Raw genomic sequence first — 16,893 nt, forward strand, 5'->3', positions numbered from 1 at the left:
ATATGCTTGGCACTAATATAATATAAACCATATTTTTCCTGTACTGATATGCTTGGCACTAATATAATACAAACCAAAATACTATAAACCAAAATAATACAAACCAAATATATAGTTAACTTGTTGCAGCACTGATATGCTTGGCACACTGATATAGTTAACTTGGCACTGGTATAGTTAACTTGATGCAGCACTGTTATAATTAAAGCCATAGTGTCCAAAATATATATTTGCTTTATATCTTCATGAATCTGTCAATGCTGTGACATCCTCATCAAAGTTTCCCTACAATGGACAATAACATATGAAATTTTACATAATTAAAAAGTGACATCATCAATAATCTAATAAAAAATTTACCATCAATAAGAAGTAAAAATAATATAGTTGTTTAAATTTACCATCAATAATCCAGTAAAACTAGTCACACCAAAATGACTTAAACTGTCATTGCGGAAAGTAGATGCACTTGTATTAGAAACATCGGGTTGAACTTGTCTTTCTGAGCCACTTATGTCGCCATTTTTTTCTTTCATGGTAAGTTGGTCTTGTATCTTTTTCTTTCTTTTGGGAATTTGACGTTCTACCCAACCTTTAAGACGCTTTGCACCTTTTTTTCCTTCTCTTTTTTTGAAGCCTTTTGCTTGTGAAGAGCCATCATTCCTACTTGAAATCTCTTTAAATTTAGCAAAAAAGTCATCCACTTGAGAGATACTTGTTGGATTATTTTGAAACTCTAGTATGTGCTTGCTTAACTCATTAGCAACTTTGCATAGAAACTTGGATGTTTCTGGACTTTTACAAGCTTCATTGGCAATCCTAATAAGGAGAGGGCATATCTCCCTATAGCGTTCTGCTGCAGATAGATGGACATCTTCTACCACATTTCTAACACTGACATTAGATAAACTTTCACTTCTCGCTAATTTTGTCCATCTTTTTAAGATATAATGTTCGGGTACTGATTTGATATTCATATGAATAAAAAATCTTAGACAATGACAACAAAGTATGCCAAAACTTTCAAACTTACGACAAGAGCAATAAATTGAATTCTTTTCCAAATCAAATGAAACTCGCCACTCTTCCACGCCACTCTCCATGACAATAACACAGTCAACTAACGGTGCTTGTATATTAATGTTTTTCACAGAACATGCTTCAAACAACTCATACTAGTGTTGAAATTGATCAAAAATAGTGGGAGTATAAAGCTTAGACACTTGTTGTAAGATACTTGAATATGAGTTCTTTAGTCTCGGAATCTTTTGGCGTGCTTCATATTCACACTTCAATTCATTGTGTCGTTTTTCTTCTACAACATCCTCAAAGCGTTTAAAAAATTTGATAATATCCAAGTTCACATTCATAAAATTTTTAATATCTGCATTCACACTTTCACTAAGTTGAGTGCTTCTCATTCCTAATGTAAAAACCTTTTTCATGTAACATGATGCCCATTTTTCCTTTATAGTGTACACTCTTTGCAACCAAGTGTTTTCCTTTACATCATACTTCACAATGAGAGTTCTCCACTCTTCTTCAAATTTCTCTTCGCTTTCATATCCATACATGCACTTCTTGAAGTCAGTAAGAAAAAAAGACTCACCTTTCATTAAATTGCCCAAGTGCTTAATGCCATTTTGCATCAAATGCCAAGTACATAAGCCATGGTAAGCTTTAGGCATGACCTCACTTAGAGCTTTTGCCATTGCATGGTCTTGATCAGTAAAAACTGTCTGAGGCATTTTTTGCTTATGCGCCTCTAAAAATGTATCAAAGAGCCACTTGTATGACTCTATTGTTTCGTCATACAACAATGCAGCCCCAAAAATTACCGCTTTCCGATGGTGGTTAAATCCTGAGAACACGGTAAGTGGTCTATGTGAAGTATTTGTGCAATATGTTGAATCGAGAGAAATTACATCACCAAAATACTCATAATCAGTCACCATACTTGCATCTGCCCAAAACACATTAGTGATTTGATCTTCAACATCCATTTGATATGCATGATAAAAGGTTGGATTTTCTACCAACTTTCTTTGAAAGTATTGCAATAAATAACCAACTTCCCCGTGTATCATACTCCTCTCCCTTTTTTTTTCCGGAGATAATTCTTTTGATCAAGACGAGTAAATCCCAAATTAGTTCTACCTCCCACTTCCTTACTCATTAAATCAAATGATTTTCTTTGTTGTAGTCCAACATCATCTGCTAGATCAATTTGTTGGCCTTGAAATTGAGATATTTTTCTTTGAGATGCCAACATATGAGTTGTTTCTGGTAGATGTAAAACATGGTTATGCTCCTCCACAAAATCAACAACCATAAATTTTCCATCCATATTCTTTATGCCTAACCTTGATTGACAATTTGTCCTAGTCTCCGGTCTCGGATTTATAGTCTTATAATCTCGTTTATCTGGTTTTCGCAAACCTTCTTTACAACAAACAAACTTGTAAGAAGTAATAATACCATTTTTGTTCTTGTTTGAATATTGTTTTCTCACTCCAAATCCAACTTTTCCACCATAATCAACCCAAAATTTCCAAGCATCTTCAATACTGTCAAAAAACATGTCAAGCTTTGGTTTCCAATCTTCTTGCATCTTGCATAAAAGTCCTGCATTTTATTTTATCGAATAAGAAATAAAAACAATCATTTTATAATTTGTTGAATAATCCTTATAGATTAGATATTTAAAAAAACGTTTGCGGCATAATAGTATCGGTAGAATCCCGTTAAATCAACTCAGTTGATAGTTGTGCAAGGACATCACGTGTAGGGTTGCAGATTTGAACCCGCGACAACTTACTTGTTCGACAGATATCGATAATGATATCGTTATCACCACAATCAGTGTCACGATATCTACACTGGCGGAAATCGCGAAAGTGTTTACGCGAGCGCAACCGATTTTTAAAACTCTAAATAACTTCAATATCTACACAAATATTTGTAGTCATTTAGCCTATTTAGGAGTTGAGAAATTAAAAAAAAAATACTAACCTTGTTGATCCAGTATTAATGGTGGAGCAATTTCTTCATGAAAATGTTTGATGAAAAATATTGTGTATGAGTAAAGTTATTTGGTGGTAGTGAAAATACACCTACAGTCTAAGAAAATTCCCGCGCAAACAAAATAAAAAAAGCCTAATATGTATTCTCTCTCTTCTGGATCATTTTTTAAATATTTTAAATATTCATACTATATCAACCGTTGGATTTTGGACTGGAGAGATGGCTGAATGAAACAAGGCCGGAGATGATCCTTTTCCTAGGGTTAGACATAGTGAAATCCAAAAGCTCTCTCCCTCCTTCAAGAGAAAATTGTGAACAGTGATGGTGGTGCGGCCGATTCCTCTCCTCCGATCGACAACAACAACGAACATTGCCTTCTTCTCTTCTCATCACAAACGGCAGCGCGACCTCTATCTCCGGCGAGATATTCTTTGTCTCCGTTCGATCCTCTCCGCCTCATCTCAACGTCTTCTCTTTCTGATGTTGGTGATGATGATGTTGTTGAAACTGGTTATAAATCTGTAAAACTGGGTGAGATCTTTTCAAACCTATTTCATATACTCTCTTTTAATCTCTCTTATTCTATATCTTAATATTCTGAAGGGTTTGTGTATATGGGAAAATGATGAACAAATTTTTTTAGGGTTTCATGAATGTTAGGATTCTTCTGTGGTTTTATAAGAACGTGAATCTCTACAATAATTTCTGAAGGGTTCTGTGTATTTGGGAAGATGATGAAAAAAAGTTTTAGCTTTTTTGCGTTTGTTGCTTAAGTTTTGCTGATACAGATTATTTATGTGATGATAGATAATAAATTTTTTATTAATTTTTCAGATTTTAGTTTTGTTCCTCAACTTATTTATGTTGTTCTTGGAAGCTCAAGGGATCTAGCAGTAGGACCCGTTTCAATTGCGTCGCTTATTTTAGGATTTAGGCTTCACAAGAAGTTTCACCTTCTGGTGAACCTGTTGTGTTTCTTCAACTTGCTCTTACTTCAACCTTTTTTGCTGGTCTATTTCAATCTTCACTAGGAATTCTAAGGTAATCTTTTTGTTATTGTAAAAAAGCATAATAAAAACATAAAGTTTTAGTGTTATTTGTTAATGATTAAGTGATTAATGATTAGTAATTAATGAATGATTATAGGTTAGGATTTATTAGTGATTAATGTTATTTGTTATTTGTTCAAGACATTTTTCAACGTGTGGCTTCTCTTAACCCCGCTTTTGTTCAGGTGTGTGTATGTATATATTAACCTAGCTATTACAATTTCGCATTTTCGTTGTTAACTAACCGATTTTGTTCAGGACATGAAGGATAATAGTACTAAGGAATCTGACTTATTTGAAATGCTGAGATTTCATATCACACAATTAACAAAATTTCGTGCGAGGTTTTTTTCCCATCTCCGTACATTAATTAGCATCAATATTTAGGACTATTTTACCAGAACCTAATATGTAAAAATCGATTAAGTGATCTTTTGATGATTGTTTGTGCCAGATATCCATCAAGTGTTTGATGAGTAGAGGAGATGCTCATGCAACAACCATAGGAATACTTGGAATGCTATCAACCTATTCATGGGATGCCAAAGTGGCGATAGCATTAGCCGCATTTGCAGCCAACTTAGGAGAATTTTGGCTTGTTGCTCAACTTCACCCCACCAAGCATCTTGCTAAGTCGGTTGCCTTGTTAAAGCACATTCATGAAACACTGAATCAAGTTGATGATTTAGCACATACATGCTTTGGAACACTGTTATAATGCAGATGACAACAAACAACAAACAGAAAGAAGTATTTGAAACACTTCAGCGTGGGCTGAAACGAAGCCGAAATTTGAGAGGCTACAATCAATGATGTCATGGTACTCAGTTTATAACCCTTCGCACAGCTAGAGGTATCTAATATATCTTTATACATTGCTTTTTATATGTTTATTTACTCTATGGTGTGTACCTTGCTATTTTATTGGTGTTTTGTGTGTGTATCATGGAGGTGGTTTTATAAAGCAAATCAAAGCATGTAATTTGACTTATGCTTTTATATTATGTGAATTTTTCATGTTTTTCTACTCATGGTGCAATTGGATGTTTATGTTTTTGACAAATTAGTAGCTGATTCATATGATTTGGTTGGAGATTGCATCAAGTTCTTGTTACTAGACAACCTTGCTTTGCTCGGTGGTTTAGGTTTATTGCAGTCTGGTTTTCTCTTGATTATCTATTTTGTTTCAAAAATAAAGTTTTTTCTTGTTATTTTGTTGGGTTTTGTTGTTTTTGTATATAGTTTAAACATTCAATCATGTCATGCATGTGCTTATAGGTATCTTGAACCCGGAGCAATTCAAGTAGTTCAAACTTGTCAAGACAGAACAGCTGAGCCATAATGTTGCTAAGTTCACTTTTGCACTCCCAACACCTACTTCTGTTTTGGGTTTTCCAATCGGACAACACATAAGTTGCAGGTTCTATTGCTTGGTCCTGTTTCATGTCCATTTTTCATGTCACTCTAATTATTTCACCATATATTTATGTTTTGTATAGGTAAGTATAGTAGGAGTTTTTCCTTTATACCGATGTTTTCTAGTTTATTATACTAATGATTTTCCATTCATGACATTGCAGGGATATGCTGATGAATGTTAATTTTCCAAAGAAGCCATAAGAAGAATGAACTATATTGTGGTGATTCATCAAGTCAACAAAAACACCGAACATGCAATAGTGCAAAAATATTATTCTATCATATTAATAAAGAATTAGATTTTAATTTCTTGAACACCGAATTATTGACTTGTCCGATTCTTACTTATTTCTTAATGAATATTTTGACGTTGTGGCTTAATGTTTTATTGTATAATTAGATTTTAATTTTGACATGGTTAATGTTTTATTGTATAATTAGATTATAATTATATTTTGACATGGTTTTGTTTTATTACCATGGCAAAAAGAACACCATTGTCATAACTACGCGGCACAAAAAGAAACTGTGGCATACTAAAATGGTTTAAAACCGTAAGCAAAATTTAGCCGCGGTTTTAGTTAGTGGCCATAAACAAATCGTGGCAAGACCTAGGAAACTAAACCGTATGCTATACATTAAATAAGAACCGTGATTTTACGATCTGGCCACAGGTTAGAACTCATGGCAAATATAAACCGTGACCTTAATCTAGATACGTGAACCGTGGCCTATACAAGCTACGGATGTCCATAAAACGTGGCACAAATAAGAAAACCGTGGATTATACTTTAGGCCACGCCCACATATCCCACAGTTAGGTTTTCGTGGCTAAAGCGTTAAACCACGGTTATTTTGCATATAGCCGCGATTTCGTGGCCGTGGCATATGACCTTTTTTTGTAGTGGACTTTTCTGGAACAACAATACTTTGATCGTATCCGGGGATCCCCAGTCCTCGACCTCCTATATCGGCCAACAATTTCTCCTCATAGTTAATGTAGGGTTACGACATACTCAACAGGTCTTTCAGGTTAAAGGCTTCTTTGTGCCCCTGATTTTCTTAGAACGTGCTCTCAGGTTTGAGTCCTTTCCCAAAAATCCAACACTCGAGGCTTTCATTCGTTCCTCCGAAAACCATTGCTACCTTCGTGAACTAGTTTATGTATGCGCGTAGAGTTTCTTTTTTTTGACTTGGGTCACTGCCCTAAGGACGACTATAGTTGTTGGTTACATTTACTTAGCAGTAAAGTAGGGAGTAAAAGCTTCGCAAAAGGTGAGGTGATTGTTGTGTCGCAGTGTAGTTGAGTTCTGATGCGACAAAATGAAGCTGGCCTATAAATTAACACTCTAACACTGAAGTTAGTGAGAGAAATGAATAGTATAATCTCAATTGAGAGTGAAATTTATATATGTTGATTGAACTTATGGAAGTAATAGATTATTATTTAAGATGAAATGTTTAAAAATAATAACATTAAATATGATAAATTAGTTTGATATTAATCTCTAGATTAATCATTACCAAGTTCCAAAATAAGAAACAAATTAGTTGAAATCACTTTGACGAGCCCTACTAGTAATATACCCGTGCGTCCGCACGGGTAAAAATTATTTAGTAGTATAAAATTATGCTGCAAATTAAGAGTTAGATTTATGTATGTTTAGCTGTTTAGAATTTAATTGGTTGTGTCTCATGACACTTTATATAATATGATTTTGAGATAGATATTATAAAAATCATAACAAAATTAAATAATAATCTTATGTAGCAATGAATATATATATAGAATTGTCATTAATTTGTGTGTTTATATAGAATTGTTAATAAAAATAAAATGGGTATCGTGTTGATAGTGCCCTGTAATAAAACTAGAAAATTTGACATTTGGAAATAAGAATTTTGTGTCTCAAATAAAGACAATTGATAATTAAAATAAAATAGATATTTTGCTGATAATGCTCCGTGCGAAAATTAAAAGTTTTGATATTTGAATATAAGAATTTTGTGTCTCAAATAAAGACAATTGTTAGCTAAAATGAAAAATATATTTTGTTGATAGTGGCTCTTTAGTAAAGTAGAAATTTGAATTTTTTTTCTTTATAAATTTTAAATGAGTGAAGGTCGTAGAATGGTGGTATCTTCCATTCCATTAATGGCTAGATAAAATAGATATTTTATGAACAAAGTCACCGCGTGGAGACGCACTAGAGGGACACATGACTTCACTTTCTCAAACAAACGTCCAAAAACCAACGGCTGACGCACAAAATCAACTCCTGATTTGTCGCCAAGTGTTCTTCACATATTCATCCGTGTTTCTCTCAACCTCTACCACGTGTTAACACCATTAATGCATGGCCCTCCATGCACATATATAATAACTATCTTAATCAATCTCACCTCTATAGTTTGCAAATCATACTTGACATCACAAAACACACAACAATTTGTTCCAAAAAGATGAGTCAGGAGAAACCTCGAAAGGAAGAAGGAATAAAATACGAAGATGTATTCAACGTACAGGGAGACACCGGAAGAAAGACGGTGGCGCCGAAGGACGCGGCGATGATGCAGAAGGCCGAGACTCAAATGCTCGGAAAAACCCAAAAGGGTGGCGCTGCTGCTACCATGCAATCGGCAGCATCGAAAAATGAAAGAGATGGAGTTGTAGGGCATGATGATATGAGTAAAGTTGCCGCCGACGGTGGTGTCAGTATAACTGAAACCGATGTTAAAGGGCGGCATGTTATCTCGGAATCCATCGGCGGCCAGGTTCTTGTTGTTTCATTTTCATTCATTGATTAACTGGTTTGGTTTGGTTAGGTTCTTAAAATATGTATTCATTATCATTTTGAAAAGGTGGTGGAGCAATTCAGTCATCAAAATCCAGTGTTGAATACGATGACGCCTGCTTCCCTTGTTGAAGAAATGGGAGTTGGAGCTGGTGGTGGTGGCGGTAGCACGGGCGGGATAACCATAGGGGAAGCACTCGAAGCCACTGTTTTGACCGCAGGAAAGAAACCCGTTGAATGGAGCGACGCAGCAGCCATTCAAGCAGCGGAAGTCCGAGCCACCGGACGCACAAACATCGTCCCTGGTGGTGTTGCCGCCGCGGCGCAATCAGCTGCAACTCTCAATGCTCGAACAACAAAGGATGAGAACAAAACCAAACTCGCTGATGTTCTCACGGTATGTACCCAAAAATTAATAATCAAGCAACATGATGTGTGTCCCTATATTGAAGTTGCAATATTATTTGTTGTTGTGATTGATGCAGGATGCTACTTCGAAGTTACCGGCGGATAGGCCAGCGACGAGGAGAGATGCTGAAGGGGTGACGGGTGCAGAAATGAGAAATGATCCGTCGCTAACAACTCATCCTGGGGGAGTGTCTGCGTCAGTGGCAGCCGCAGCTAGGCTTAACCAAAACAATATTAACTAGTTGTTGTTACTACCTAAAAAGTAACTAGCTAGCTATTAGCTAACATATACATATGTAAATTAATGGAATTATGTTTTTCTTCATATGCTTTCGTTTACTTTCTTTAAATCAATGATGGAATTATGTTTACATACTAGTGTTTGCAAAGTATATATTAAATCAATGAAAGAGTATTACAAAACTGTATTAGATTTTTATTATTTTGGGTTTCATCTCAGCAAAAAACAGTAGACACACATGCTACTAGTGTTTGAGATCTGAGTCTTCTGCGTTTTATCTTTCAAACTGTAAATTTGGTTCACACATTCACAATTCATATCTGTCTCTTGAATAAGAACAAATATAACCATACTAGAACATGGGCGATCATCAAATTCGTCCATTAAGAAACTAGGAGAAGCATGAGAGTGAAGCTGTATAACAGAAAATATTCTAAGAATTAAGATATTATTACCTAATAAAGATGCTAATAACTAATTTATCTCATCTGTAGTTAGGAAGTCACTTAGTATTTTTCTGTCTTTTTCTTAGTTATTAGTGTTAGAACTTCAATAGTTTTATAACTTTGTATATAAATTATAACTTTGTATATAAATTAATAGTGTAAATCAGAATTTTACATAACAATATAAAGAGAATATTACATCCAATTCATCTTACTCTGATAATTAATATGGTATCAGATTAGCTCACTTCTGCCTTTCTTTTTTCTTCCTTCCTGTGATCGCGTTTATTTGCCATTCATCAATGGCAATTCTAGGTTTGATCAAAACCAAACCAACCCAATAGAAAACCGCAAATCAAACCAAACCGAAACCGCAAAAAACCGCATTTGGTTCGGATTAGTTTGGGTCATCTTTTAACAAAACCGCACGGTTCGGTTTGGTTTGCGGTTTGTATTTTGTAAACCGAACCAAACCGAATCAAACCGCATTATGTTATAACCTAACTTTTACTTAACTCACATCCAACTCAAACTTAACTTTATAATACCTTAACCTTATGATTACGAACAATTTTCTCATCCTTACACACATGATTTTAGTCTCGATCTTCTCAAATCTCTAATAGCATTATCGCGCATTCTTTTCCACATACATCTTCCCTCTTTTTATATAATCTATACTCTCTTATATTATTTCTTTTTCACTTTCTCATTTCTATGCAAATGTTCTCTATTTCAGTTTCGTTTTTATCGCACATCTTCTTCTCTAATCATTCAACTCTTTTGTTTTTTCTTTTTCACCTTCACTAATCTCTCGTCTCTTTTATTTTTTTGTTTCATTCTAATAATTTTTATATTGTTTTATACTATTATTTTATGTTTATTGTTCCACTTTTGTCTAATTTAATTTTTACAAATTAAATAGAAAGTTATTGTCAAAATATGATGAGTTTTGTTGTTATTTGATAGTGTATGAATGTCTAAATACAAAGTTATGTTGTCATCTATATGTATATGTATGGTTCAAAAAAATATTTATAAAAAACCGAACCAACCGAACCGAACCAAACCGCATTAGTTTAGTTTGGTTTGGTTCGGATTTTTTTTAAAAGCCAACCGAACCAAACCAAACCGCACGATTTTTTCTCTTGCGGTTCGGATGATTTTTTTCGTCAAAACCGCCCAAACCGCACCGCGAACACCCCTAGGCAATTCAACCTTTTTGCTGATTTTGCCACAAATCTTACCAATTTCTATTACCTCATCCCAATGAGAATCCTTCTATTATACTTGTTACTCCTTTTTTTTATCACAATCGACGAAGGTAGCGCTAATCTCCAAAAACAAGTTGAAATTTGTTCTTCTATTATACTTTTGTTACTCCTTTTTTTGATCACAATCGACGAAGGTAGCGCTAATCTCCAAAAACAAGTTGAAATTTGTTGATTCCTCTTCTTGATCATAAAAATTATCAGACATGGTCTTGCTCGATGAAGGTAGTGCTAATATCCAAAAACAAGTTGATATTTGTTTGACAGTATCTTCCTGCTGTGTCTGATCTTCTTCATGAACCGTGGATCCGTTGCAACAATATGGTACTTTCTTGGATTCAACGTTCTATTTCGGAAACCATCACTAAGTCAATCATGTGGTGCGATCGTGCCGCAGTGGTTTAGAAGTGTTTGGAGCGGCAATTTGCACACGGTTATATTTTTAGAATCGCTGACCTTCTTGAAGAAATCGCTCGCTATCAGCAAGATACCTTAGATATCTCTTCTTATTTTACTCATTTGACAACACTTTGGGAAGAATATATTGGAGAATTTTCAACCTCTCAAAAATTGTTCACGCGCTATTCCCTGTGGTATCTGATTAGAAGAAACACAAAGAACACGACAAAGTCATCAAATTCTTTAAAGGCTTGAATGAACAATATACAAGTGTTCGGTCTCAAATCATGCTCCTCGATCCTTTACCTGATATTGATCGATGCTTTTCCTTGGTTCTTCAACAAGAATGGCAGATGCTAATTCCTACTGTTACTGACAATCATGTTGATCAACAATCTTCTATTATGCAAGTTCAACAAACTACTTCTAATTATGGCAAGAATTATTCGAGTGGTAGCGGCAGAGGTCATTAACAATACTTATGGAGGTTGTGGTTCTAATAATATAACCTGCACTCATTGTGGTAGACACAATCATACTGTTGACACATGTTTTGCCTTATATGGCTATCCGCCTGGTTATCAATATAAAAACTCTAAGTCAGTAAATGTTGTTGCTACATTTTCAAATGCCCCATTAAAAGAAGGCCACATCAATCCCACTTCAGCTACTATCAACACCATTCAAGAGCAATATAATCTGATTTTACAGCTTCTTTAACATTCAACATTACAAGCTTCACCAAGTCCCTCAAATCCTAGTTCCAATCAACCTTTTGTTAACTCTATTATATCTCTTCATGTGGCTCTAAATTCATCTTCTTCTCCCACTTTTGGTAAGATCTCTGCCCATTGGGTTGTAGATTATGGCGCCACTAACCATATCACTTATTCCTTACATAACTTTGTCTCTTATCATACAATTTCTCCTGTCTTTGTGTCCTTACTTAATGGCCACAAAACCATTGCCACAATTGTTGGCATCGTGTAACTTTCTCCATCCCTTATTCTATATCATATCTATTACATCCATAATTTCCATGTTAATTCGATCTCTGTCACCCAGCTTTTAGACACCAGAATATATGATGTCTTCTTCTCCATTAATGGTTGCTTTATTTTGCAGATTTCAACCAGGACAATGATTGGTGCAGCTAAGAGATTTGGAGGATTGTTTGTGTTGAATCCTTCATCAATTCAACTTCAAGATTTTAGTTCCATTTCTACTCTTTCTTGTAATTCTGTCTCTCAAGTTGTCCGTGACACCATACAAAACTCTTCCATTTGGCACACTAGACTAGGACATATATTAGATTCAATACATACATGTATTTCATCACAATTTCCCTTTGTGAATTTTAAATAATCCCAATCTCGTTGAGATATATGCCATTATGCAAAGCAAAGAAAGTTACCCTTTCCCCATAGTGTCACTCGTACTTCTAATATTTTTTATTTATTACATGCTGATATTTGGGGACCAAATGCCACCCATTCTATTTATGGCCATAATTATTTCCTTACACTAGTTGATCACTTTAGTCGTTTTACAAGGATCATTCTCATGAAAACCAAAAGTGAGGCTAGACAACATCTCACCAATTTTATTTCTTTCGTTGAAACTCAGTTCCACCTAAAACTCAAGTGTTTAAGAAGTGATAATGAGTCTGAATTCTTAATGTCTGACTTTTATCAAGCTAAAGGCATTATTCATCATTGATCTTATGTTGAAACCCCTCAACAAAATGGCATTGTTGAGCGGAAACATCAACACATCCTTAATGTTTCTTGTGCCTTTTCCTTTCAATCCAAAATTCCTACTTCTTTTTGGCATTTTTGTGTGCAGCATGCAGTGCATATTATAAATCGCATTCCTTCTCCTACCTTGCACAATAAAATCCCTTTCCAATTACTCCATAAACAACCACCTACTCTTATCCAACTAAGGGTCTTTGGTTGCTTAGCCTTTGCTTCTACTATCCAACAAAACCGTTCTAAATTCCATCCATGTGCTAGAAAAACTGTCTTTCTTGGCTATAGAGAAGGAACCAAAGGATATCTTCTCTATGATATCCCAATGCTTTTTTTGTCAAGAAATGTTATTTTTTATGAAAATCAATTTCTTTTTTCTTACTCTGTCAAATCTTCTTCTACTCCATCTAGTCCTCAAACTTCATTTGATTCCTATGAACTAACTCCCCTTGTCGAGTTTGATTCCATCATTCATGAACCAACTCAGGTTGGTACTTTGCCTAAACCATCTTCCACTCCTTCATTTGAGCCTTTCCCTTCGACTTCCGCTCTTCCTCCTGCACCTCCAGCTCCTCCTTCTCCTCCCATCATTGATGCATTGAGACATTCTATAAGGACCAAAATAAACCAAAATATCTTGAAGATTATCACTGTAGTCTCCTCACCTCTTCTGTGCACCAATCACATTCAAGTAATTCTACTTACCCCATGTCTTTTTTTTGTCTTATGATAAATGTGATATCCCTTATAGAAATTATTGTCTTACTATATCGTTAACCACCGAGCCCCAAACATAGGCTCAGGCTTGTAAGTCTGAATGTTGGACAGAAGCTATGAAATCTGAATTAACAGCTCTTGCTGCCACTCATACTTGGTCAATTGTGGACCATCCCCCTGGCAAAAATCCTATTAGGTGCAAGTGGGTTTATAAGGTATAATTTCATGCCGATGGGACCATTGAGCGTCATAAAGATCGCCTTGTTGCCAAGGGTTACACTCAAATGGAAGGTGTGGACTAATTCGACACTTTCTCTCCTATGGCACAATTGACCACTGTTAGAGCTCTTCTCATCTTGGCTTCTATCAAAGGTTGGTTTCTTAAAAAACTTGACGTTAATTATGCTTTTCTTCATGGAGACCTTCATTAAGAAGTATACATGAAACTCCCGCCTGGCCTCATGGTTCCGAACTCTTCTCCAGAGACAACCAAAGTATGTAAGCTTTACAAATCTCTCTATGGCCTTAAACAAGCAAGCCGACAGTGGTATTCCAAACTCTCAGCAACACTTGTGTCCATTGGTTACCAGCATTTCTCTGCTGATTACTCTTTATTTACAAAGACTTCTGGTACCAAACTAACAACTCTTCATGTGTATGTGGATGATATTGTCCTCGCGGGTGATGATCTTGTTGAAATCCAACATGTCAAATCTTTCTTGGATCACCAGTTCTGTATTAAATATCTTGGCAAACTTCGCTTCTTTCTTGTTCTTGAGATAGCTCGATCTTCGAGTGGTATCTTGCTCAATCAGCGCAAGTATACTTTGGATTTTCTCTCTGATAGAGGCCATCTTGCTGTGAATCCTTGTTCCACTCCCTATTACTCTTCCTTGAAATTACATGATTCAGATTCTCCTCTATATCATTGGACCAACTAAAAATTGGTAGTATTAGCTACAACTTTAAAGAGAAACATTTAACCTTCCAAAGACAAACATTTATTAAACACATGTATCAATCAACTTTTACCAATTTTATACACATCTCAATGAAAAGTTCTATTTGCAACATCATCTTTCAAGATGTTAATGATTTTAAGATGATAGGTATTTATTATTGACAAAAAAGAAACTCTGTAGTTTGCTATGTAGTAATTTGAGAAAAGAGTCGTGATTTGCTGGATTGCAGCTCCGACACCCTTTTTCTTCAATTATAGCAGTGGGTTTGATATGCCTTGTTTACTTCTTTTTTGGAAGTTTTTAAGTATATTTGCAAACGTTCAAATTTAGATACATTCTTGTATGAAGTGTTACAAAGATAAAAAGACATAATTAAAAATAGTCAAGTCTTTTTTGGACAAAAAGTTACAAAATTGTAAGAGGTAATCAACCCTCTAACTATGTTTCATTGATAGCACAATGTTAATAACAATTGGCAATTTCTTATCCCATCTTTATATAATTTTTGCAAATTTTTTAAAATCCCTCATATTTTTGGAGTATGTTCTCTGGACGTACCAAAAACTATTTTTTCTACAATAAAATTCAGAAATACACAACCAAAATAATTTTGAGGGTGTATTTGAAAATGCGTCTCCGAATACACTTTTATTTTAAATTAAAAAAATAGTTCTCCGAATAAGATGAGCATACTTAAAGTTCACATGAGACCCTTCCCTCTTCTCATTCTTCATTTTCAGAAAAACAACTTCGTCTCTACCTAATTCTACCCATTTCAAGTTCCTACTCAAGATCAAGTTTTGAAGCTACATTTACCTGTTTCTTATCATTCCCAACTGCTTATACCTATTGCATTCAACATCAAAGCACTTTAATCCCTCACCAACACGTTTTTAGTAAGTTTTTCGTTTAGCTTATTTTAAATTTTGATTAATGCATTAGCTCAAATAGGTTAGTTTTAATGCATTAGATAACTCAAATAGGTTAGTGTTCATGTTTAGAGACTTGTTTATAAGATTTGGATGACTTTGGATGTGTTTGAATGAGTTAGGAAAGTTGAAGAAAAACGGTTGCCATTGAAGCATACAAAGCTTTTTTTCGGATATGCATTTCTGAACTGGGTTGTTTCAGGTGTTCGGATATGCTTATCCAAAATCTTTCCTGTATCGTAATTTGTTATGATTTTTTTTAGGATATGGCTGAAAACCAAGGAAACCAAGGAAGTATAAGACTCAGACGACCCACCCTAACTGCCTCTGCTCGTCGTGAGAGGGCTCGTCAACACGAGCTGGCTACATTTGTCCTACAGACTCATTTCCTAGAGGGCCCATGGACACGTCTTTACTCATCAACTTTGCAGAGCACGTGGCTCCGCATGTATGGGAATAAGAGGTATATTTTTGAACTTCCTCTATTTAATTTTTGAACTTCCTCTATATTATATTTTTTCAACTCAACTGATCATGTTATATTTATTTTCAACAGGAGTGTGATTGTCTGAAATATATCAATCATGCAAGAAAGATTCACCATCTTTATTAGCCCCGAGGATGCCTACTTCCAAAATGTACTCCAAAATTTTAGGCTTGCAGGTCTTTGTGCATCCGGTACACCAACATAATCAGTGATATGCAAGCTGCATTTACAAAGAGATGGCATAATGAGACGTCGTCTTTCCACCTCCTCATTGGTGAGATAACTATTACACTAGCATGCCTCTTACACCTTTCCATCAAAGGAAGGTTGCTTGATTATTCTAAGATTAGCAGGACTGAGGCCATTGATATGATCGTGAGTTTTTTGGGAGATGAATATGATGATGCCTTTAAGCAGTGTAGAAGCATCAGGGTTGCACATGCCAAGTTTTCTTATTTAGCGGAATTGTATGAGCAAAGATTGGAGACATCCAAACACTCGAACGTCGATGATTTCTGAATTGACTATCATAGGGAGTGTGCCCGGAGGTGTTACTTAATGTTCTTGGTTGACACGTCCATATTTGTGGACAAAAGTGCTAATTACGTGGATGTGTCATACCTAAAGTATTTCATTGACTTGGGGTCCATTCGCGAGTGGAATTAGGGAGCAACATGCTAGGCTTACATGTACCACAACTTAAACGAAGCTTGTAAATGGACGACAAAATAGATGACAGATTCGTGCACCCTAGTTATAGTAATTTCCAAATCTCACTATTAAGTTACAAACTATTTTTTTCTTACACTTGTTACTAATACTTTTTTTCTTATTGGTTTTCAAGGATGAGTCCTAGCTCACTATCACCGCATCCACGGATTTGCACTTCCCCGAACTATACTCATGATTGGCCATATGCTTACTGGTTTCTCCATAGCAGAGGGAATGATCATATCTTATCGTACCGTGTGTATATTGACGCGCTCAACATGACG

At 35.3% G+C, this 16,893-nt stretch overlaps 1 protein-coding gene and 1 pseudogene across 1 annotated transcript; one reads left to right on the forward strand and one right to left on the reverse strand.

Moving 5' to 3' along the window:
- Positions 1 to 243: 243 nt before the first annotated feature.
- LOC131627405 (protein FAR1-RELATED SEQUENCE 5-like) lies at positions 244 to 2,611 on the reverse strand (annotated as a pseudogene).
- Positions 2,612 to 7,889: 5,278 nt separating this feature from the next.
- LOC131627397 (late embryogenesis abundant protein D-34-like) lies at positions 7,890 to 9,020 on the forward strand. The gene is made up of 3 exons (XM_058898256.1): positions 7,890 to 8,267; positions 8,355 to 8,684; positions 8,773 to 9,020. The coding sequence occupies exons 1-3, from the start codon at positions 7,956 to 7,958 to the stop codon at positions 8,935 to 8,937; spliced, it is 807 nt and encodes a 268-aa protein (XP_058754239.1). The 5' UTR covers positions 7,890 to 7,955; the 3' UTR covers positions 8,938 to 9,020.
- Positions 9,021 to 16,893: the final 7,873 nt, after the last annotated feature.

Source organism: Vicia villosa, unplaced genomic scaffold (genome assembly GCF_029867415.1).
Source record: "Vicia villosa cultivar HV-30 ecotype Madison, WI unplaced genomic scaffold, Vvil1.0 ctg.000363F_1_1_3, whole genome shotgun sequence".
NCBI classification, from domain to species: Eukaryota; Viridiplantae; Streptophyta; class Magnoliopsida; order Fabales; family Fabaceae; genus Vicia; species Vicia villosa.

Bases quoted from the DNA above. Each gene is read 5' to 3' on its own strand.
- LOC131627397 (XM_058898256.1), top strand. From the start codon at position 7,956: ATGAGTCAGGAGAAACCTCGAAAGGAAGAAGGAATAAAATACGAAGAT. The intron at 8,268-8,354 runs GTTCTTGTTGTT...CATTTTGAAAAG, and splicing joins CGGAATCCATCGGCGGCCAG to GTGGTGGAGCAATTCAGTCA. The intron at 8,685-8,772 runs GTATGTACCCAA...TGATTGATGCAG, and splicing joins AACTCGCTGATGTTCTCACG to GATGCTACTTCGAAGTTACC.